The sequence below is a fragment of the Salmo salar genome, chromosome ssa10, assembly GCF_905237065.1.
Source record: "Salmo salar chromosome ssa10, Ssal_v3.1, whole genome shotgun sequence".
NCBI classification, from domain to species: domain Eukaryota; kingdom Metazoa; phylum Chordata; class Actinopteri; order Salmoniformes; family Salmonidae; genus Salmo; species Salmo salar.
Genome location: NC_059451.1, coordinates 33,014,932 through 33,038,933, shown reverse-complemented (window position 1 = coordinate 33,038,933; position 24,002 = coordinate 33,014,932). Strand labels below are relative to the sequence as shown.

Sequence of the window (24,002 nt, the reverse complement as noted above, 5' to 3'; positions counted from 1 at the left end):
GTTACTTAGGGCCCCCAAAAGGCTAGAGCCAGCCCTGGTTAATGCTATAATGCATTTAAGAGAGTTAAGTAGTTTAACTGCAGAAATAGATTGATTGCACAAATCAGTTGACTGCATGCGTGGGTATGGATGTGGTCATGCAGACCCGTGAGCCACTGCGGCCCTTCATGATGAGTTTAGATTTTTTGTGGGTCCCACCCCATCATAGTTGCCCATCCCTGGTCTAGTGTGCGTGTGTATTTTAGCGTTGTGTGTAGGTGGTACACAGTCCTGCTGAGCCTACAGCTGGTATTCATCTGTAATATGGGGAACAGAAAGGAAAACGCCGCACACTGCTGCTCATGCAGGTGAGGAGGGGGGGTTCTATATATAGGGGCAGTACTCAGTGACATCACTTCCTGAAACAGGAGGTAAAACATGTATCACATAGTTTCACAATATTAACATTCAATGTATCAAAATATATGGTTATACACAGGGAACGTGTTCAATATTTACAGTAATATACATACAGATACAATATTCAATCTGGAATATCCCTCATTATCTGACTATTAACAAAATATGTCTGGTTTGTTGTGTGTTGTTTAGTTTTGTTTCCTCCTTGCTCTCCCTCCCCCTCCCCCCTCCCCCTCTCTCGCCCTCTCCCTCCCTCCAGCGCTATTTGTCTATCCCTGTATGGGAAACAGTCCAAGCCTCTCCCAGTCTCCCTCCCTCCCAGAGCAGGTTAAGCCACTTTTCTGTCTACCTTTGCTCTGGCCCCGCCCTTCTCTGCCACTTCCTGGTCACCTGGACCAGCTTCCAGATGTTAGCAGCGGCTCTGGGTCATCACAGCACATCCACAACTCTCTGACTCTGTTCTGTCCTGTTCTCTATCCCAGAATTCCCCCAGGACCGGCAGCAGCCTAACATTTCCTTACTGAACTCCACCAGCCAATCAACAGGTTCTGTGACTGGAACATTTCCTTACTGAACTCCACCAGCCAATCAACAGGTATTGTGTTCACCTGCAGTTCATAGTCTCTCCCTCCCTCTTCCCCCCCTCTCCCTCTCTGGCTCTTTGACAGATCTAGAGTTACACCCTTTCCTAAGTATTACCTGACCAGGTGAAGCCGCTTTGCCTGAAGTGAACGCTGCTCTGTGAGTTCTGTACGTACTACAACAAACTCTGTGGTCAGAATGTATGACTGCTACCTATCTACCCAGCTCTGAAGGTTAACAGTAAGTAGGAGAAGTCTACTTGACAGTTTGTCTATTGTCTCATACTTTTGTTTGTGTATTTGCATCCATGAAAGTCATTTGAATGCTGTTTGCATTGTGTGTGTGTGTGTGTGTGTGTGTGTGTGTGTGTGTGTGTGTGTGTATATGTCAGACACGTTCTCTTCCCTATATTTTTCCTGTCTCTGTAAGTGTCTGTACAGTAACCTATCCATATTATCTGTTTTGAGCCTCTGAGTGTAACTCTATGCTGATCCAGACAGACTGAGCCATTAGAGCCACTCCATTGAGCTCATTGGCTGCCTGCTTCTCCCCTGTCCTCTGAGCTCTGCTGTTCCAGACAGTAGACTTGATGGACAGAGTGTAGAGAGGGCATTGATTACCATAGTCTGTGTTTTAATCTTAAATAATGTTTGATAGATTTCTGGATCTGGGAAGCTTATTTACTAATATCTAATTGTTTGTTTATGTGTGGTATTAGAAGTCACGGTACACACAGTACCCTCTAGGCTGGAGCTCCTTAGATCTCAACCACCTGGCTGGATAATGATGAACTAATGACTTTCCTACAGTAGGCATATTACATAACTAACACACATTATGTTAAATAGTCTAACCTTCATGAACTGACTGTAGGTCTCATATTACAAGTGTAAAATATCAATGACATACTTCTACAGGGATGAATGTTTAAGTTATGTCATGTAATTTGCATGCATTGTGTACATGCACTTGATATTTGTGTGCTTACACTTCAGCCTGGTCTCATAGACTAGACATGGTAAACGTAAATCCTGGACACTCAAACTAGCATGATATGTTATGTTTGGTATGGTTACATAAGACAAAAGGTTACTTAAGGCAAAAATGAAGATTACGTGATTGGTTGGTTGGTTAGTTGGTTGGTTGGGTTCGGTTTGGTGGGGTGGGTTGGGGGGGTAACACAAAGGTTGCATGTTCGAATCTCATCAAGGACAACTTTAGCATTTTAGCTACTTAGAAACTTTGCAACTACTTACTAATTTGCAGCTACGTAGCATGTTAGCTAACCCTTCCCCTAACCCTAAACATGTAACCTAACTCCTAACCTTAACCCTTACCTTAACCCTAACCTTAACCCCGAACCCTAACCCCTAGCCTAGCTAACGCTAGCTGCCTAGCTAACGCTAGCATTAGCTACCTAGCCACCTAGCCATCTTGCTAACGTTAGCCACAACGTATTGCAAATTCATAACATATTGTACAAATTGCAATTTGTAACATATCAAACATATCAATGAATTGTAATTAGTAACAAAATATCATATAAAATGGATGATGGACATCCACAAATTAATACATACCATACGAAACGTAACATCATACAAATGGAGAGTATGTTTACTATGTCAGTCCAGGTTGGTACACTTGTTCTGTGTACACACATCAAACCAAACCATGTGTGAAGAATAGGGTTGCAAAAAAAAACTTTGAATAAATTCCCTGTTTTTCCCAAAGAATTCCTGGAATCAGGAGGGAATAAGCAGGAAATCCGGAATCTTCCAACCAGGATTTCTGGAAAAACAGGGAATTTATTGAAAGTTCCATGAATTATGCAACCCTAGTGAAGTATGTGGTTGTGTTGACAGAGGGTGTTGACAGGTTGTTGACAGAATGTGTTGACAGGGGTGTTCACAATGTATTGACTGGGTATGTTGACAGGCTGTTGACAGAGTATGTTGAAAGAGTGTATTGACAGAGGGTGTTGACAGGGTTGTGACAGAAAGTGTTGACAGGTTGTGTTGACAGGTTGTGTAGATAGGATTTGTCACTGGTTCCCAAACTAGGGGTCACGACCCCACATTGGGTTGCCTGATATGAATATTGAGGGAGAATTTCCAAAATCATGAAAAAACTAAATATATTAAACAAAATAATGCATGTATTATAATATCGTCTTTGTATCTCATCGTAATGTGGCTAACCATAAAATATTCATGCTATAGCTAGCAATCAAGAGGAAACTGACTGGACAACTCGACAACTCCCCAGCTTATGATCTCCAATGAACAATAGCTGTGAGGTCCGAGATGCCCATGCATTGACTTTTGTTCGCTATAGATGTCGGAGATGCTATTCAGGAGGACATATTGTTCTGTTTCTCGATTCCTGAGCATGAAACAGCACAGGGGATGTTCAGTGTGCTGTGTGGCTATATTTACGAAAAACAGATTCCATGGGATTGAATGGTGGGCTTTTGCACAGATGAGGCTCCATCTATGGTAGTACGGCGGGCAGGACTCTGTACTCTAGTTATGAATGTGTCTCCCTCTGCCATATGGACGCATTGTATGATACACCGAGAGCAACTGGAGGCAAAATATCTGAGCACAGAACTCTGAGATATACTGCAGCAGGCAACTTCGATTGTAGACTACATCAAACCACATCACTCCGCACACGCCTGGTCGCAAAATTATGTGGAGATATGGGATCAGAACATGAAAATGTTCTATTTCACACCAAGGCTTGGTGGTTATCGAGGGGGAGAGTTGGAAAGATGTTTCGCATTGAGAAAGGAGCTGTTGTCATTCACAATGGATGTAAAAAAACTGACTTGGTTGACTTTCTGTGTAATTAAAAGAAAATGTGTTTCTGTGCTTATGTCATAGATATATTCGGGAAAGTGAACGGACTGAATGCAAGCATACAAGGGAAATACAAAAACATTCCACAGACGAGTTACCGAATCAGTGGATTCAGAGGAAATAATTCTTATTGGAGAGAGTGTCTTTCAAAAGCGAACTATGCCCCCATAGCTGTGCATGTTTCTAACAGACAATCACAAATACTGTTAGAATGTTTTCAATTGTGACTGCCATAGCCCCAAATAAAAAGTCAACATTGGCTGTTAATTACCTTTTTTTTTTATATGGTTGGGTTTGCGAGAATTTTCTGATATCAAAATGGCGTCCTGGGCTAAAAAAGTTTTGGAACCCCTTGAGTATGTTGACAGGGTATGTTGACAGGGTGTGTTGACAGCGTGTGTGTTCGTGTGTTCATGGTCTCTTGTTCTCAGTGTGAATATATTTGATCTTGTCCTTGTATCTTATCTTATTCCCATTTTCTCTCTCTGTACAATTGCTTTGTTTGACCTACAGTCTCCTTGTGTGTCCCCTAACCTCAACATGTCATGATTATCTGCAGTGTGACACATTAATTATTAATTTGTCTGTTTATTAAAAATCAGCTTTATGATCACCTGATTTCATGATAGGGCACAAGTGGGTTTCTATGTTATTACCCAAGGTGCCCGTCTCTGTTGTTGCTGCTCTGAGCGTGTGTGTTTGGAGGAGGAACACGGGGCTGTGGAATGCTATGCCTGTGACGAACATGTCGGAACAGCCCTGCCTGGCTCAGACAACACACTGAACCTACCGGCCTGGGAACCTGCAGGGCCAGGCATAACTTACCATACTCTGGCTATGTTAGTAGAGAAGCATAACATACCATACTCTGGCTATGTTAGTAGAGAAGCATAACATACCATACTCTGGCTATGTTAGTAGAGAAGCATAACATACCATACTCTGGCTATGTTAGTAGAGAAGCATAACATACCATACTCTGGCTATGTTAGTAGAGAAGCATAACATACCATACTCTGGCTATGTTAGTAGAGAAGCACAACATACCATACTCTGGCTATGTTAGTAGAGAAGCATAACATACCATACTCTGGCTATGTTAGTAGAGAAGCATAACATACCATACTCTGGCTATGTTAGTAGAGAAGCATAACATACCATACTCTGGCTATGTTAGTAGAGAAGCATAACATACCATACTCTGGCTATGTTAGTAGAGAAGCATAACATACCATACTCTGGCTATGTGAGCTGTTAACTTCTTGAAGAACCAGGCATAGGTTAGTAGAGAAGCAGTACAGTAAATCTGACCTTCATTATGTCCACTGTAGCATGCACATTGCACTCATGCTGTTCCATTCCACATGACATACACATAGTTACATGTCAAAGGATACTCTGACCCCCATATGCTGTATACGCCTACAGTTTGTTTCTGCGTGGGTGAGGGACAGGATGTGTTTTTTATGGAACTGTAATTGGTGTGCTTTTGAAAGGTTTAGATTTGTCAGGTCAACACAGGTTTTTGTGGATTAGTGTCACTGCCTTTTGTTGGGCTAGCGGGATGTGCATTAGCTGCATTAGTTTACATTATCATAGGAGTATGGGACAAATTTACAGAGCTACACACTGATATACTGCAGACATTAAAATGCTGACAGTAACACACTTAACTTGTCAAAAGGTTGTTTTTCAACCAGAGCCATAAGGAAAAGAGCTGAGTAAGCACTGGGTTGTATCATTACTAACTCATCAACTCACACTGTATCACACGGTCACTGACCAGTGTATGTGTGAGACTGTTTGTGCATTGTATGATTGTCTGTGTAATGTGTACGGTATGTGAGCCGTTTGTACTCATGAGTCATTGGATTAAGTCTCGTATGAGTGGTTCTGGCCTCCGTCTACATTTAATGGTTTCCTTATGCCATCGTTCATCGTCTTTCCTCCCTGAATGTTGGGCAAAGGTTACCCTGGTTACACAAAGGACTTGTCTCTAGAAAATGGATGATTTCATTAAACGTGGTGTGAACAAAAGCCAATGAAGAAAGTCCAATCAAACAGATTACTTTAGAAAGGCTGAGGCTTAATTTATCTTTCTTATTAATCATGTAGGCCTGGTTATTGGATGGCTGGTGAGGTGGGCTTTAGCCTGGTCACGTTTCAGCCTGTCATGGCCATCAGCTGTGTGTCACTCTAATTCCCTCCAGAACAGGTTAGAGCAGGGTGGGTTGGAGCTCCCCGGGGTTGGTTCTGTGACACCATGTTGTCACTCTGAGGATTAACACTGAGATAATGATCTCTGGGAGGTGTTCCCCGGGCACGGGTGTGTCCCCTCTGAGTGCTTTGTTGCATGTGTGTGTGTGCCGGCATGCATGCGTATGTGTGTGTATGTGTTTGTGAATGGAAACCTCAGAGATTTTACTGTTTTATTACACAAAGGCATTGCTTTATGAGTTCCAGATACTGCAGAGGACTCTGTGACTGATTGTTCTGCTGCCGTTGTCTGTATAGACTACACATATATTAAACATGAATACATTCTGTTCTCTCTATCCTCACATTTTACCTCTATATCGTACTTTTCTTCTTAACCTGCCTCTTCCTGAGAGAGAGAGGAGGTAGTGAGCTACTGAACTCATGGTGTCACGGTTGTCGTAAGAACGGGACCAAGGCGCAGCGTGTGTAGAGTTCCACATCTTTATTCCAAAGTGAAACTTCAAGCAAAAACAAATAAATCAAATAAACAAACCATCTCCGGAAGCTCTGGACTGTGAATGCACACTGGAGGCCGAGTGCGTGGAGCCGGTACAGGTGGCACCGGACTGATGACACGCACTTCAGGGCGAGTGCGAGGAGCTGGCACAGGACGTGACAGACTGGGAAGGCGCACTGGAGGTCTAGTGCGTGGAGCCAGCACAGGTGGCACCGGACTGGTGACACGCACTTCAGGGCAAGTGCGAGGAGCAGGCACAGGACGTATCGGACTGGGGAGGCGCACTGGAGGCCAGATACGTGGAGCCGGCCCAGGTTTCACCGGACTGATGACACATTCCTCCAAACACCTGCGATGCCGCATACTCCTAGCCAACTACATTCTCCGGTATCCCTCCTCACACTGTTCCATCGAATCCCAGGCGGGCTCTGGTACTCTCCTTGGGTCGACCGACCACCTCTCTATCTCCTCCCAGGTGGTCTCTGGCTCTTCCCTCTGCTCAGCCGCCTGCTCCATGTGCCCCCCCCCCTAAAAAGATCTTGGGGTTTCTGTGGCCGTGGTCTGACGACACGCTCCTCCAGAGTTTGCCATTCGGGCTCTGGCACTCTCCTCGGCTCGACCGGTCACTCCTTGTGCCCCCCCCAAAAAAATCTTGGGGTTGTCCTTGGGCTTTCTGTGGCCGCAAACCCCGGCGTCGTCAAAGAGAGAGCACAGCAGGAAAAGATCTCTCTCTGTGACGACTTCACCATCCTGAGTGAGTCTGATCACACCTCTTCAAACTGTCCTGCAAACAAGGATAGTCACCCCCCCGCCCCCAGCACTGAACCCACCCAGGTCCCACAACTGCACTGCTCCTCCATCATTTAGAGGGATAAATTCACAGAGCTGGAGAGAGACATGGTGGAGCTCAGAGAGTTAGTCCACACAATCCAAACAGAACAAACCCACAAAACAGACCAGCACAGCAACACCCCCCAACAAGACCCGGAGGGCAGAAGGTGGAGCTGGATGGCCGCCTGAGAGAGATGGCTGCTCTATGGACTGAGGTGAGACAACTTAAATAGGCACACATGGCACTGAAGGAGGAGGTGACTAAGCTGTGGTGTGACAGAGAGCAGGACACTCCCCCAGAGAAGCCAGCAGAACAGCCCACCTCAGACCCGGACCACAACCTCAACGGAACAGATAACACAGGACCCACCAACCCAACAGACCCCACCCCCTCCTAACAGCCCCCCTGTCAGCTCCACTGATAGCTCTCTTGACAACCCCAACAGATCCACTGAGAACACACAAAAGCCAGAGATTGTGCTCCTCATTGACTCAAATGGCAAATACATTCAAGAGGATAAACTTTTTCCCAAAAGCAAAGTGGCTAAACTCTGGTGCCCAAACACAAGGCATGCCCTGGAGCTGTTGTCAGAGTTTGGCATGAGGGTCTGCTATACAAATTGATAGAAAGTGGTGTTGGGGGGAAAACATACAACATTACAAAATCCATGTACACAAACAACAAGTGTGCAGTTATAATTGGCAAAAAACTCATACATTTCATTCCACAGGGCCGGGGTGTGAGACAGAGATGCAGCTTAAGCCCCACCCTCTTCAACATATATATCATCGAATTGGCGAGGGCACTAGAACAGTCTGCAGCACCCGGCCTCACCCTACTAGAATCTGAAGTCAAATGTCTACTGTTTGCTGATGATCTGGTGCTTCTATCACCAATCAAGGAGGGCCTACAGCAGCACCTAGATCTTCTGCACAGATTCTGCCAGACCTGGCTCCTGACAGTAAATATCAGTAAGACAAAAATAATGGTGTTGCAAAAAATGTCCCGTTGCCAGAACCACAAATATAAATTCCATCTAGACACCCATGCATTAGAGCACACAAAAACTATACATACCTCGGCCTAAAAGCAGTGCTACAGGTAACTTCCACAAAGCTGTGAACGATCTGAAAGACAAGAAGGGCCGTCTATGCCATCAAAAGGAACTATGCCACAAAGAATTCGAAAACAAATCCAATTTTGATAAACTCCCATATCTATTGGGTGAAATACCACAGTCTGCCATCACAGCAGCAAGATGTTTGACCTGTTGCCAGAAGAAAAGGGAAAACAGTGAAGAACAAACACCATTGTAAATACAACCTATATTTATGTTTATTTATTTTCCCTTTTGTACTTAAACAATTTGCTCATCATTACAACAATGTATATGTACATAATATGACATTTGAAATGTCTAAGAGACAGGGAGAGACGGAAACAGGGAGAGACGGAGAGAGGGAGACAGGGTGAGACGGAGAGACAGAGAGACGGAGACCGAGACAGGGAGAGATGGAGAGAGGGAAACGGAGACAGGGAGAGACAGGGAGAGACGGAGAGACGGAGACAGGGAGAGACGGAGAGACGGAGACAGGGAGAGACGGAGACAGGGAGAGACGGCGACAGGGAGAGAGGGAGAGACGGAGACAGGGAGAGACGGAGACAGGGAGACAGAGAGAGACGGAGACAGGGAGTGATGGAGAGACGGAGAGAAGGAGAGATGGAGAGACGGAGAGGCGAAGAGATGGGGAGAGACGGAGACAGGGAGAGACGGAGAGACGGAGACAGGGAGAGACGGAGACAGGGAGAGATGGAAACAGGGAGAGACGAAGAGACGGCGACAGGGAGAGACAGAGACAGGGAGAGATGGAAACAGGGAGAGACGGAGAGACGGAGACAGGGAGAGACAGAGACAGGGAGAGATGGAAACAGGGAGAGACGGAGAGACGGAGACAGGGAGAGACAGAGACAGGGAGAGATGGAAACAGGGAGAGACGGAGAGACGGAGACAGGGAGAGACAGAGAGACGGAGACAGGGAGAGACAGAGACAGGGAGAGACGGAGACAGGGAGAGATGGAAACAGGGAGAGACGGAGACAGGGAGAGATGGAAACAGGGAGAGACGAAGAGACGGAGACAGGGAGAGATGGAAACAGGGAGAGACGGAGAGACGGAGACAGGGAGAGACAGAGACAGGGAGAGACGGAGACAGGGAGAGATGGAAACAGGGAGAGACGGAGAGACGGAGACAGGGAGAGACGAAGAGACGGAGAGACGGAAACAGGGAGAGACGGAGAGACAGAGAGACGGAGACCGAGACAGGGAGAGATGGAGAGAGGGAAACGGAGACAGGGAGAGACAGGGACAGGGAGAGACGGAGAGACGGAGACAGGGAGAGAGGGAGAGACGGAAACAGGGAGAGACGGAAACAGGGAGAGACGGAGAGACGGAGAGACGGAGAGACAGAGAGACGGAGACCGAGACAGGGAGAGATGGAGAGAGTGAAACGGAGACAGGGAGAGACAGGGACAGGGAGAGACAGGGACAGGGAGAGACAGGGACAGGGAGAGACGGAGAGACGGAGACAGGGAGAGACAGAGACGGGGAGAGACAGAGACAGGGAGAGAGGGAGAGACGGAGACAGGGAGAGACGGAGAGACGGAGACAGGGAGACAGAGAGGCGGAAAGACGAAGAGACGGAGACAGGGAGAGACGGAGAGACGGCGACAGGGAGAGACAGAGAGACGGAGACAGGGAGAGACGAAGAGACAGTGAGACGGAGACAGGGAGAGACAGGGAGAGATGGAGAGAGGGAGACGGAGATAGGGAGAGACAGGGACAGAGAGAGGGAGAGACAGAGAGAGGGAGAGAGAGACAGAGAGAGACAGAGAGAGAGAGAGAGAGAGAGAGAGACGGAGAGACGGAGAGACAGGGAGAGGGAGAGGGAGAGACAGGGAAAGGGAGAGACAGAGACAGAGACAGAGAGAGGGAGCAGAGAGAGACAGAGAGAGACAGAGAGAGACAGAGAGAGAGAGAGAGAGAGAGAGACGGAGAGACGGAGAGACAGAGAGAGACGGAGAGAGCGAGAGACCGAGAGAGAAAGGGAGAGACAGAGAGAGACAGAGAGAGGGAGAGACAGAGCGAGGTAGAGATGGATAGAGACAGATAGAGGTAGAGACAGATAGAGGTAGAGACAGATAGAGGGAGAGACAGAGAGAGCTAAACCCAAAGAGCAAAACATCAGCGTCAGGAGCCTGAGGAATGAGAAAAGTCCAAACTCTACCCTCTAATCTGAGTTTGACTGGAGCAGTGTACAGACAGAAACCTTTAAAGCTGTACTTCTCTCTCTCTCTAAAGCTGATGTACAGCTTTAAAGGTTTCTGTCTGTACACTGCATTTTACATTTAAGCCATTTAGCAGACACTCTTATCCAGAGCAACTTACAGTAGTGAATTGACATTTTTTTTTCTTTCCGTACTGGTCCCAATGGGAATCAAACCCTGGTGTTGCAAACACCATGCAAACACCATGCTCTACCAACTGAGCCACACAGATTAGAGGGTAGGGTTTGGATTTTTCTCATTCCTCAGGCTCCTGACGCTGATGTTTTGCTCTTTGTGTTTAGCTCTATCTGTCTCTACCTCTCTCTGTCTCTCCCTCTCTCTGTCTCTCCCTCTCTTTGTCTCTCTCTGTCTCTCCCTCTCTCTCTCTGTCTCTCCGTCTCTTTGTCTCTCGCTCTCTCTCTGTCTCTCCCACTCTCTGTCTCTCTCTGTCTCTCCCTCTCTCTGTCTCTCCCTCTCTCTGTCTCTCCTTCTCTCTGTCTGTTTTGAGGTGAAAGCTTCCCCTCCCAAGAGAGTGAAGAAGAGCTGGACATGGCTGGTCTTCTCCATAGCAGGTACCAGAGAGTAGCAGGATAAAATAGTCACTTCATCACAGCGGCCCACCGCAGGGAGCTTCAGCTTTGTTATAGTCTGGTTCAGCTTGCTGTTATTACCACAGTCCTCCTCCCAGACACACACAGCAAACAGACAGAACTCACAACTCTCCCTCTTATGTAGGCTAAGGCCTGTGTGTGTGTGTGTGTGTGTGTGTGTGTGTGTGTGTGTGTGTGTGTGTGTGTGTGTGTGTGTGTGTGTGTGTGTGTGTGTGTGTGTGTGTGTGTGTGTGTGTGTGTGTGTGTGTGTTTACAACTAGGTGATGTGTACTCTGTCCATGTTTATGTTTGTGGGCATGCCTGTTAGTGTACAGTATGTGCACTATTTACAGTCGTTGGTGTGGGCGTGTGTATGTGCTTCAGCTCAGGTAGTGAATGACCTCTGTGACAGTCAGGTATATCCCCTTTGGAAGGCTATGGAGCGTGTCATGGAAACTGTCTCAGTACCTGCTGGGTTCTCACATGACCACCAACCACACACACAGATGGAGAGGTGTACTATAGGTTATAGAGGACATCACACACTATGCAAAAGGTTCTCTCTTATATGACATACTTTGTGCTTGATTAGTCAATGTCCATTACAGTACTCCACATTGATGCTCAGTGAATTGAAACCCAATAAGTTTAGATGATGTCAGTCAATGTCCTGTCGGATTATCTATAACATAATCAGCAAAAGCGATAGCCAATCAGGAGTTGCTTCAGAAAAATGGGCCATAAGGGTGCCAAAAAGATGGCTGTTGCCAGGGTGACGTAGTCCTTGGATGCCAGTCGTCTCTGCCCATCTGTTCAGGACGGTGTGCCAGGGGAACGGCCTGTCTCAGAATTGACGTAGTGATACTACAGTCCCAACCTACCTCTCATGAATACGGCATACTGTTTAAATGTACACACAGTGTATTTTGAGAGATATTTGAAACTGTATATATTTCAGATGTAGGATCTTGTCACGTTGTATAAATGATTGGAGACAGGCGCAGGAATACGTATTAGGGGTTTTTAATATTCCACCCAAAAATACAACATGCCATGAAAAGGCACGGGGATGAAGCCCAAAACAAACATGTATACAAAACCACACGGATGTAACCCAAACAAAAGAGCGAGGTAAAACCTCTAAGAAATACACGGGACGAGACCCGTAATAACAATACACGGGACGAGACCCGTAATAACAATACACGGGACGAGACCCGTAATAACAATACACGGGACGAGACCCGTAAAAACAATACACGGGACGAGACCCGTAATAACAATACACGGGACGAGACCAGTAATAACAATACACGGGACGAGACCCGTAATAACAATACACGGGACGAGACCCGTAATAACAATACACGGGACGAGACCAGTAATAACAATACACGGGACGAGACCCGTAATAACAATACACGGGACGAGACCCGTAATAACAATACACGGGACGAGACCCGTAATAACAATACACGGGACGAGACCCGTAATAACAATACACGGGACGAGACCCGTAATAACAATACACGGGACGAGACCCGTAATAACAATACACGGGACGAGAACAGTAATAACAATACACGGGACGAGACCCGTAATAACGAGTACACAATACATGCAGCACGAATGCCGAAACAACAAAGCACAGGTACTCAGAAGACCAAAGGACATGGGAACAATAACCGACAAGGGAATGGTGAACAGAGGGCACATATATACAGTTATTAAATCAGGGGAATTGGAGTCAGGTGTGCGTAATGAGACAGTTCAGTGACGCCTAGAGGCCGGTGACGTAGACCTCCGAGACCGGTGCACGGAATGAGCAGCAGTACCGGGGGAGATCTTAATTTAAGCCAGTTTGCTACAGCAGGAAAATGATTCTGCAGCAATGGGAAATGTGAATTATTATGTGGATTATAATGAATGGAAATGTTCTTCAAGGGTTGATACATTTTTAATGTTGGACATTTTAAAGTGGAAATAACAAACTTTAGAAGCCTTTTTAAAGCTCAAATACACTACAAGTTTGCATTTCCTGCTGTGCAGGAACATTCTCAGCAATGAGTGACCAAATTACGATCCTGCGTCTGTATGTCCCACACGGTACACATGTACTGAATCTGAATAGCTGCAGACAGTAAAGTGTGTGCCATAGATTATTTCTCTCTCTGTGTTTGGTGTTGGGATAAGGAGTATTGATGTTTCTGTAGCCAGAGAGTCTTCTCTGCCAGAAGAGAAACATCTATATCAAAAGGAGTGAAATGAGAAAAGAGTCATTAGTTCTGATGCTATTCTCACAGTGGCTGGATTTCTGCTCAGTATTTCACTGCTTTGTGTGTGTGTGTGTGTGTGTGTGTGTGTGTGTGTGTGTGTGTGTGTGTGTGTGTGTGTGTGTGTGTGTGTGTGTGTGTGTGTGTGTGGGTGTGTGGGTGCATGCGTGTGTGCGTGCCTGCCTATGTTCATATCCAACACCAAGTTTTCTAGCTCATCTCAGAGAATACTAAGATTTTGAACAGCTTCCAGCTTGAAACAATATCAATGGTGCTCTCTGTCTCTCGAAACAGCTCCATGGACCTCTACATTCAGTGAAATTCACCTGATCCCTCACAGCACCATACCAAGCCTCCCTCGGACAAACTTAGCCCCGCCCTCTTCATGAGTAGCCAGGAGGAGGTGCCTGAGGTGCCTGAGATTGCCATGGCAATGGCGATGGCATCATCACCCCCACCACAACCACCCCCACCACGACCACCATCACCTGCCATGATTGGCTACGGCGGCCTGGAGTCACCTCCCCCTGACCTGTGCCAGTCGTGCGGCCAGAGACACCTGATAGAGGAGAACCATGAGTACCTGTACCAAGACGAGGTGGACGATGACCTCATGTGTCATATCTGTCTGCAGCCACTCATCAGGCCGCTGGACACGCCCTGTGGACACACCTACTGCCAGGAGTGTCTGACCAGCTTCCTGCTGGAGAGTGACTTCTGCCCCGTGGACCGCACCCATCTCATGCTGCAGAACTGCCGCAAGTCCAGCCTGCTGGTGCACAAGCTACTGGACAAGCTGGCCGTGGCCTGCCCCTTCTCTGACCACTGCACCGATACACTGCCCCGGGGAGAGTTGGGGGCTCACATCAAGAACAGGTAGGTCCCGTACCCCAACACACCCTAACCCACTATGTACTGGAATAACATTTCTACTGCAATAACATATTACCTAAACACACCCTAACACAATAACTACTGTAATAACATATTACCCCAACACACCCTAACACAATATCTACTGTAATAACATATCTACTGTAATAACATATTACCCCAACACACCCTAACACAATATCTACTGTAATAACATATTACCCTAACACACCCTAACACAATATCTACTGTTATAACATATCTACTGTAATAACATATCTACTGTAATAACATATTACCCCAACACACCCTAACACAATATCTACTGTAATAACATATTACCCCAACACACCCTAACACAACCTCCTGTAATTTCCTGTATATTACCCCAACACACCCTAACACAATATCTACTGTATAACATATCTACTGTAATAACATATTACCCCAACACACCCTAACACAATATCTACTGTAATAACATATTACCCCAACACAATATCTACTGTAATAACATATTACCCCAACACACCCTAACACAATAGCTACTGTAATAACATATTACCCCAACACACCCTAACACAATATCTACTGTAATAACATATTTCCCCAACACACCCTAACCCACTATCTACTGTATGACATATTACCCTAACACACCTTAGCCCACTATCTACTGTATAACATATTACCCCAACACACCTTAGCCCACTGCACTGACACCCTGCCTCAAAGAGAGATGGAGGCTCACATCAAGAACAGGTAGCAGAAACACTGAAAACCCCAACATGCATTTACACACTTGAAGAGGAGGCTACCCCTACACACTTTTACCCACAATCTACTGTAAGAGCAGAGAGACTTCCTCACCCACTGTATACACAGTGTGACTATACTGTATGTTTTCCTAAATATGGTTAGATATTGCAGCACCCATAATAACTGCTTCATGTGTTTTTTTGTGTTCTGTTCTCCTCATCTGCTCCTCTCTCTCAGGGCTCATAATGTTGTTGTGATAAAACTGTGTTGACCTCCAGTTAACATACACACACACCCCTCCCCCCCTCCAGTTAACATACACCCCCCCCCTCCAGTTAACATACACACACACCTCCCCCCTCCAGTTAACATACACCCCCCCTCCAGTTAACATACACACACCCCCCTCCCCCCTCCAGTTAACATACACACACCCCTCCCCCCCTCCAGTTAACATACACACACCCCCTCCAGTTAACATACACCCCCCCCCTCCAGTTAACATACACACACCCGCTTCCCCCCTCCAGTTAACATACACCCCCCCTCCAGTTAACATACACACACCCCCTCCAGTTAACATACACCCCCCCTCCAGTTAACATACACCCCCCCTCCCCCCTCCAGTTAACATACACCCCCCCTCCCCACCCCAGTTAACATACACCCCCCCTCCAGTTAACATACACCCCCCCCTCCCCCCTCCAGTTAACATACACCCCTCTACCCCCCTCCAGTTAACATACACACCAAACATCCCTATTGTCCCCCCCCTCCAGTTAACATACACACCAAACATCCCTATTGTCCCCCCACCCCCCTCCAGTTAACATACACACCAAACATCCCTATTGTCCCCCCCCTCCAGTTAACATACACACCAAACATCCCTATTGTCCCCACCCCCCCTCCAGTTAACATACACACCAAACATCCCTATTGTCCCCCCCTCCAGTTAACATACACACCAAACATCCCTATTGTCCCCCCCCTCCAGTTAACATACACACCAAACATCCCTATTGTCCCCCCCTCCAGTTAACATACACACCAAACATCCCTATTGTCCCCCCCCACCCCCTCCAGTTAACATACACACCAAACATCCCTATTGTCCCCCCCTCCAGTTAACATACACACCAAACATCCCTATTGCCCCCCCCCTCCCCCTCCAGTCCCAAGGGGAGAGAGTACACTTCCTCACCCTGGCTTTTTCATCTGAACCAACCTAGAACCTCTGTTTACATATCATTAAAGAGCCAGAGGTTTGACTGCTCGTTGTTCAGTGTCTGGGCTCCTCTCATCATTAGCGCTCGTTAACACTCTGTTAGCCCAGAGGCCTGGGAGATAATTACAAGTGCATCTCCCTAGCTATGCACTGCTACTGTACAACAATGTGTTTCCCATTGAACTGAATATTGATAGTGATTGCATAACCTCTATCTCCTGATACTGCAATCCCCTCAAAGTTTACCACCTTTCTCTTCCCTTCTCCTCCCCCATATTCATCCTCTGGTGTCCTGGGTCTCCCACTTACTTCTCCCTCCTCCCTTTTTCTCTCTCTATCGCTCCCTAGGCTCCCAGGTTTCCTCTCCGTTTCTTTCATGGTGTGTGAGTGTTGTATTGCGGTATGTGGAGGTGATGTGATGTGAGTGGGCAGGGGTTCTCTGGGGACCAGCTCCTCTCTGGGATAGTCAGGAGGATTCAGGAGGTGTTATCTATCTGTGGAGGACAGAGTACATCCTAGGGGGAAGATAAGAGGCACTCTGGCTTGACTGGGGATGCCCAACCAGCCTGATTCACACTCTTCATAAGGTCATACTGGTAGTTGAACTTTGGTCCTGTCTGCTTGTGGTTGTGGTTGTGCGTTTTCGGTTCAGTGTTTGTGGTGTGTTTGTGGTTGTGTTTGTGGTTGCGGTCCAGTAATTGTGGTTGTGTCCTTGTGGTCATGCAGGATTGCAAGTATGTGTTATGTTTATGATGCAGTGCTTAAGGTCGTAAGTCATTAGGTGTGTGTTCATGGCAGGTGTTTATAGCCTGTGTTTTGCTTACACATCATTTTACAGTGAGTTTTCCATGTAAGTTTATAAAGTGCCTTTCCCAGTGAAAATATGTGAATTATTTGTACTTTAGCGTGTATGTAGTGGCAATGTTATGTTTAGATTCTGCTGCTATTCTCTTTCTTTTGTATTTAGCCTCGCTATTGTTAATTTACTGCTGCTCTTTAATTATTTGTTACTTTTATTTCGTATTTTTTACATATTATTCTTAAAACTGCATTGTTGGTTAAGGGCTTGTAAGTAAGCATTTCACCGTAAGGTCTACACCTGTTGTATTCAGCATTTCACTGTTAGGTCTACACCTGTTGTATTCAGCATTTCACTGTTAGGTCTACACCTGTTGTATTCAGCATTTCACTGTTAGGTCTACACCTGTTGTATTCAGCATTTCACTGTTAGGTCTACACCTGTTGTATTCAGCATTTCACTGTTAGGTCTACACCTGTTGTATTCAGCATTTCACTGTTAGGTCTACACCTGTTGTATTCGGCTCATGTGACAAATTCGATTTGATGTGATTATTGTATTTGTCCGTTTATATTTCGGACAGGTTGTTAGCTTGTCCAGGCAGGTGTGCATTGATTCTTCCCATGTTTGAGGTTGCTGTGCCTGTAGCCTGGTGTTTCATGCCTCTCAGTATACGTACACGCTGTTCGGGGAGTGCTGTCTACGTAGTGTGGGATTGGAGAGGGATCTGTCTAAATTCAGATTACCCTGCAAAAGTCAAGTAAATAACTTTGTCAAAGCATGTGATAAACAGAAAGTTACAAATCCCTTTGCGTGCCGATGCTTTTTGTGGGTTGAGTATTGGTGAGATTTAGGTATTTGTTTTGTGTTCATACATGGTGAGAATCCCAAAAAGTACATAGTGAAGTCCACTATGGGCCCTGGTCAAAGGTAGTGCACTATAAAGGGAATAGGGTGCCATTTGGGACACAGCTGTGACCCTGTGGACATGAAATTAGATTTGATTCTTGTCTGTCAATATGGATAGCCAGTTCTAGAGGATGTGTGCTTGAATGCTTGGGTCTGTGTGCATGTGTATGTACTGAATGCTAACGTGCAGGCCTGTGTGTTTGTGTTGTATATGTACTGAATGCTTACGTGCAGGCCTGTGTGTTTGTGTTGTGTATGTGCTGAATACTTACGTGCAGGCCTGTGTGTTTGTGTTGTGTATGTACTGAATGCTTACGTGCAGGCCTGTGTGTTTGTGTTGTGTATGTACTGAATGCTTAAGTGCAGGCCTGTGTGTTTGTGTTGTGTATGTACTGAATGCTTACGTGCAGGCCTGTGTGTTTGTGCTATATATGTACCGAATGCTTACGTGCAGGCCTGTGTGTTTGTGTTGTGTATGTACTGAATGCTTAAGTGCAGGCCTGTGTGTTTGTGTTGTGTATGTGCTGAATACTTACGTGCAGGCCTTGTGTACTGAATGCTTACGTGCAGGCCTGTGTGTTTGTGTTGTGTATGTACTGAATGCTTACGTGCAGGCCTGTGTGTTTGTGCTGTGTATGTGCTGAATACTTACGTGCAGGCCTGTGTGTTTGTGTTGTGTATGTACTGAATGCTAACGTGCAGGCCTGTGTGTTTGTGTTGTGTATGTACTGAATGCTAACGTGCAGGCCTGTGTGTTTGTGTTGTGTATGTACTGAATGCTTATGTGCAGGCCTGTGTGTTTGTGTTGTGTATGTACTGAATGCTAACGTGCAGGCCTGTGTGTTTGTGTTGTGTATGTACTGAATGCTTACGTGCAGGCCTGTGTGTTTGTGTTGTGTATGTGCTGAATGCTTACGTGCAGGCCTGTGTGTTTGTGTTGTGTATGTACTGAATGCTTAAGTGCAGGCCTGTGTGTTTGTGTTGTGTATGTACTGAATGCTTACGTGCAGGCCTGTGTGTTTGTGCTATATATGTACCGAATGCTTACGTGCAGGCCTGTGTGTTTGTGTTGTGTATGTACTGAATGCTTACGTGCAGGCCTGTGTGTTTGTGTTGTGTATGTGCTGAATGCTTACGTGCAGGCCTGTGTGTTTGTGTTGTGTATGTACTGAATGCTAACGTGCAGGCCTGTGTGTTTGTGTTGTATATGTACTGAATGCTAACGTGCAGGCCTGTGTGTTTGTGTTGTGTATGTACTGAATGCTAATGTGCAGGCCTGTGTGTTTGTGTTGTGTATGTGTGAGTGTGAGGTAAGTCCACCTGGCTATAAGCCAGAGGGCTGATCTCCGCTCTCTGAATTCTACAGTGACAGGTGGCCGTCCTTTCCCTGACCCTACCGAACTTGTAGGCCCTGTCACTTCCTGATGTCACATCGTGATGTCCTGACGATGGCCTGTCATAGGGTTCTCATACATTCTGCTGCTGTAATTTGACTTGTTCTACTGCATGGCAGATGGATGCCTCATCCACACCAGAACATTCCTTTTTTAAGGGGTGCATAGAAGCCACCTTACTAACCTTTGCTCTGTTGATTCCTCTAGCCTCAACTACTCTGCTTCTGGAAGACTGTTTGAGAGGAATGGAAATAGGGAAACAATATAAATGTGTGAAGTGTGTGTGTTTGGGTGGTTGTGTGTGTGTTTCTGAGTGTGTTTTTTGTGTGTGTGTGTGTGTGTGTGTGTGTGTGTGTGTGTGTGTGTGTGTGTGTGTGTGTGTGTGTGTGTGTGTGTGTGTGTGTGTGTGTGTGTGTGTGTGTGTGTGTTTCTGAGTGTGTGTTTGGGTGGTTGTGTGTGTGTGTGTGTGTGTGTGTGTGTGTGTGTGTGTGTGTGTGTGTGTGTGTGTGTGTGTGTGTGTGTGTGTGTGTGTGTGTTTCTGAGTGTGTGTTTGGGTGGTTGTGTGTGTGTTTCTGAGTGTGTGTTTGGGTGGTTGCATGTGTGTGTGCGTTTCTGAGTGTGTGTTTGGGTGGTTGTGTGTGTGTTTCTGAGTGTGTGTTTGGGTGGTTGTGTGTGTGTGTGTGTGCGTTTCTGAGTGTGTGTTTGGGTGGTTGTGTGTGTGTGTGTGTGCGTTTCTGAGTGTGTCATGACTCCTTTGGGCTAGACTGGTTTTTACTTTTTCACAAACTGCATCCTGTGACAATCCAATTACCTTCATTTTCCTGCCAGCCTGTGGCCTTGTGTGGTACACACTGCTTACACACCGCAGCCCAGCACACACAACTAAACACACACACACCAGCTCACACAACTCTACCCCTAAACACACAGCACCCACACATCTCTCTCATATTTACCCATCAAATATTCATTGGGATGGGGTATTTACACCAGTTAAGTGCCTTACACAGTTCCAGACAAGACAGCACTACACTGAGACTTACTCGTCCTTCAGGGTCCCTAACCACTACTAACCACTACTAACCACTACTAACCACTACTAACCACTACCACAGAGAGGGGCGGAGAGGAGCTGTTAGATAGGCCTGCTGTAAAGAGATGGGGACAAGAAAGAAAAAACTAAGATGAAAAGAGGAGAGCAAGAGAGGTTAGAGGATAGCTTTAAAGGAGAGAATCAATGTGGGACAAAGTGGTAATGAAATATAGTGGGAGAGGAATTGAGAGGAGGGAGAGATGGAGAGATAGAAAGGAGATAAATGAGGGAAGCTGCAAGCTTGAAGTGTTACGTGATAACATGAGTGGAGATCAAAGTTCTCTAACCACCATCGGTCGGTAACTCCATCAGGCTCTCTATTTACAGCTGAAGAGAGGGATGACAGAGAAGGGGGAGATGAGAGGAGAGAGAGGGGCAGAGAAAGAGGAGAGATGAGAGAGATGAAAAGAGAGGACAAGATGAAAAGAGAGAGATCTATCTATCTAGCCCTGTAAACACTCAAAACAAAAACAGTCTGCTTCATTTGCATGTCCTCTGTCTGCTAGCTCTGTGACCAGCTCTTATGCAACCTTAAGGGGCCCAACTTTATTCATCAATACAGTGCCCCCCACCCATGACCTCCTGCAGGTTAGCGTTTTCCGTCATGAATCTTGTTCTGGAGGCAGCTCTGCAGAGTTGTCACCTAACCCTAACCTTAACCCTAACCTTACCACACTGCTAACCCTAATGCCTAACCCGATCCTTCAATTTAGGTAACTTTTACAATATAGACAATTTTTACGATACATTATATGGCCAAAAGTATTTGAGAAACACACTAAAGGTTATTAGGTACACTATATATACAAAAGTATGTGGACACCCCTTCAAATGAGTGGATTCTGCTATTTCAGCCACACTCGTTGCTGACAGGTGTATAAAATCGAGCACACAGCCATGCAATCATATTGCAAACACTGGCAGTAGAATGGCCTTACTGAAGAGCTCAGTGACTTTCAACGTGGCACTGTTATAGAATTCCACCTATCCAACAAGTCAGTTCGCCAAATTGCTGCCCTGCTAGAGATGCCCAGGTCAACTGTAAGTGCTGTTATTGTGAAGTGGAAATGTCTAGGAGCAACAACAGGTCAGCCGCGAAGTAGTAGGCCACACAAGCTCACAGAACGGACCGCCAAGTGCAGAAGCGCATAGCGTTTAACAATCGTCTGTCCTCAGTTGCAACACTCACTACTGAGTTCCAAACTGCCTCTGGAAGCAACGTCAGCACAATAAATGTTCGTCGAGAGCTTCTGGGTTTCATGAAGCTCACAAGCCTAAGATCACCATGCGCAATGCCAAGCTTCGGCTGGAGTGGTGTAAAGCTCGCTGCCATTGGACTCTGGAGTAGTGGAGTGATGAATCACGCTTCACCATCTGACAGTCCGACGGACAACGCTACCTGCCCGAATGCATAGTGCCAACTTTAAAGTTTGGTGTAGTAGGAATAATGGTCTGGGGCTGTTTTTCATGGTTTGGGCTAGGTCCCTTAGTTCCAGTTAAGGGAAATCTTAACACTACAGAATACAATGACATTCTAGTAAGGCCCTTTCCTGTTTCAGCATGACAATGCTCCTGTGCACAAATCAAATCAAATCAAATTTTATTGGTCACATTCACATGGTTAGCAGATTTTAATGCGAGTGTAGTGAAATGCTTGTGCTTCTAGTTCCGACCATGCAGTAATATCTAACAAGTAATCTAACAATTTTACAACAACTACCTTTTACACACAAGCGTAAAGGAATGAATAAGAATATGTACATATAAATATATGGATGAGCGATGGCCGAACGGCATAGGCAAGAGGCAGTAGATGGTATAGAGTACAGTATATACATATGAGATGAGTAATGTAGGGTATGTAAACATTATATAAAGTGGCATTGTTTAAAGTGACTAGTGATACATTTATTACATCCAATTTTTTATTATTAAAGTGGCTAGAGATCTGAGTCAGTATGTTGGCAGCAGCCACTCAATGTTAGTGATGGCTGTTTAACAGTCTGATGGCCTTGAGATAGAAGCTGTTTTTCAGTCTCTCGGTTCCCAGCTTTGATGCACCTGTACTGACCTCGCCTTCTGGATGGTAGCGGGTGAACAGGCAGTGGCTCGGGTGGTTGTTGTCCTTGATGATCTTTTTGGCCTTCCTGTGACATCGGGTGTTGTAGGTGTCCTGGAGGGCAGGTAGTTTGCCCCCGGTGATGCATTGTGCAGACCTCACTACCCTCTGGAGAGCCTTATGGTTGTGGGCGGAGCAGTTACCGTACCAGGCGGTGATACAGCCCGACAGGATGCTCTCAATTGTGCATCTGTAAAAGTTTGTAAGTGTTTTTGGTGACAAGTCAAATTTCTTCAGCCTCCTGAGGTTGAAGAGGCGCTGTTGCACCTTCTTCACCACACTGTCTGTGTGGGTGGACCATTTCAGTTTGTCCGTGATGTGTACGCAGAAGAACTTAAAACTTTCCACCTTCTCCACTACTGTCCCGTCAATGTAGATAGGGGGCTGCTCCCTCTGCTGTGTCCTGAAGTCCACGATCATCTCCTTTGTTTTGTTGACATTGTGTGTGAGGTTTTTTTCCTGACACCACACTCCGAGGGCCCTCACCTCCTCCTTGTAGGCCGTCTCGTCGTTGTTGGTAATCAAGCCTACCACTGTAGTGTCGTCTGCAGACTTGATGATTGAGTTGGAGGCGTGCATGGCCACGCAGTCATGGGAGAACAGGGAGTACAGGAGAGGGCTGAGAACGCACCCTTGTGGGGCCCCAGTGTTGAGGATCAGCAGGGTGGAGATGTTGTTTCCTACCCTCACCACCTGGGGGCGGCCCGTCAGAAAGTCCAGGACCCAGTTGCACAGGGCGGGGTCGAGACCCAGGGTCTCGAGCTTAATGACGAGTTAGGAGGATACTATGGTGTTAAATGCTGAGCTGTAGTCGATGAACAGCATTCCTACATAGGTATTCCTCTTGTCTAGATGGGTTAGGGCAGTGTGCAGTGTGATTGCAAGGTCCATACAGAAATGGTTTGTCAACCACATCAAACACTTTTGGTATGAATTGGAACGCCGATTGCGAGCCAAACCTGATCGCCCAACATCCGTGCCCGACCTCACTAATGCTCTTGTAGCTGAATGGAAGCAAGTCTCCGGAGCAATGTTCCAACATCTAGTGGTAAGCCTCACCAGAAGAGTGGAGGCTGTTTTAGCAGCAAAGGGGGGACCAACTCCATTTTAATGTTAGGCCATGATTTTGTAATGAGATATCCGACTTTTGGCCATGTAGTGTAAATGTCAACCTGCTTACCCATACCCAGCCCAATGTCAGTCACTGTGTACTGTAATTCAGCCCCTAAAGCCTGCTTAGCCAATCAAG

The 24,002-nt window shown here is 46.3% G+C and overlaps 1 protein-coding gene across 4 annotated transcripts in view; it reads left to right on the top strand.

Moving 5' to 3' along the window:
* The first annotated feature begins 776 nt into the window (after nt 1-776).
* Nucleotides 777-24,002, top strand: part of LOC106560268 (E3 ubiquitin-protein ligase LNX) — a 93,363-nt gene continuing 70,137 nt past the window's right edge. The window contains exons 1-2 of one of the 4 annotated variants that reach the window (XM_014122978.2): nt 777-994; nt 13,874-14,455. In XM_014122978.2, the coding sequence (XP_013978453.2) occupies nt 13,965-14,455 (491 nt within the window). In that variant the 5' untranslated portion in view covers nt 777-994; nt 13,874-13,964. Of the gene's footprint in view, nt 995-1,059; nt 1,222-11,189; nt 11,289-13,873; nt 14,456-24,002 lie in introns of those variants that run through there. The other 3 variants (XM_014122977.2, XM_014122981.2, XM_014122979.2) reach the window with 3 other exon arrangements.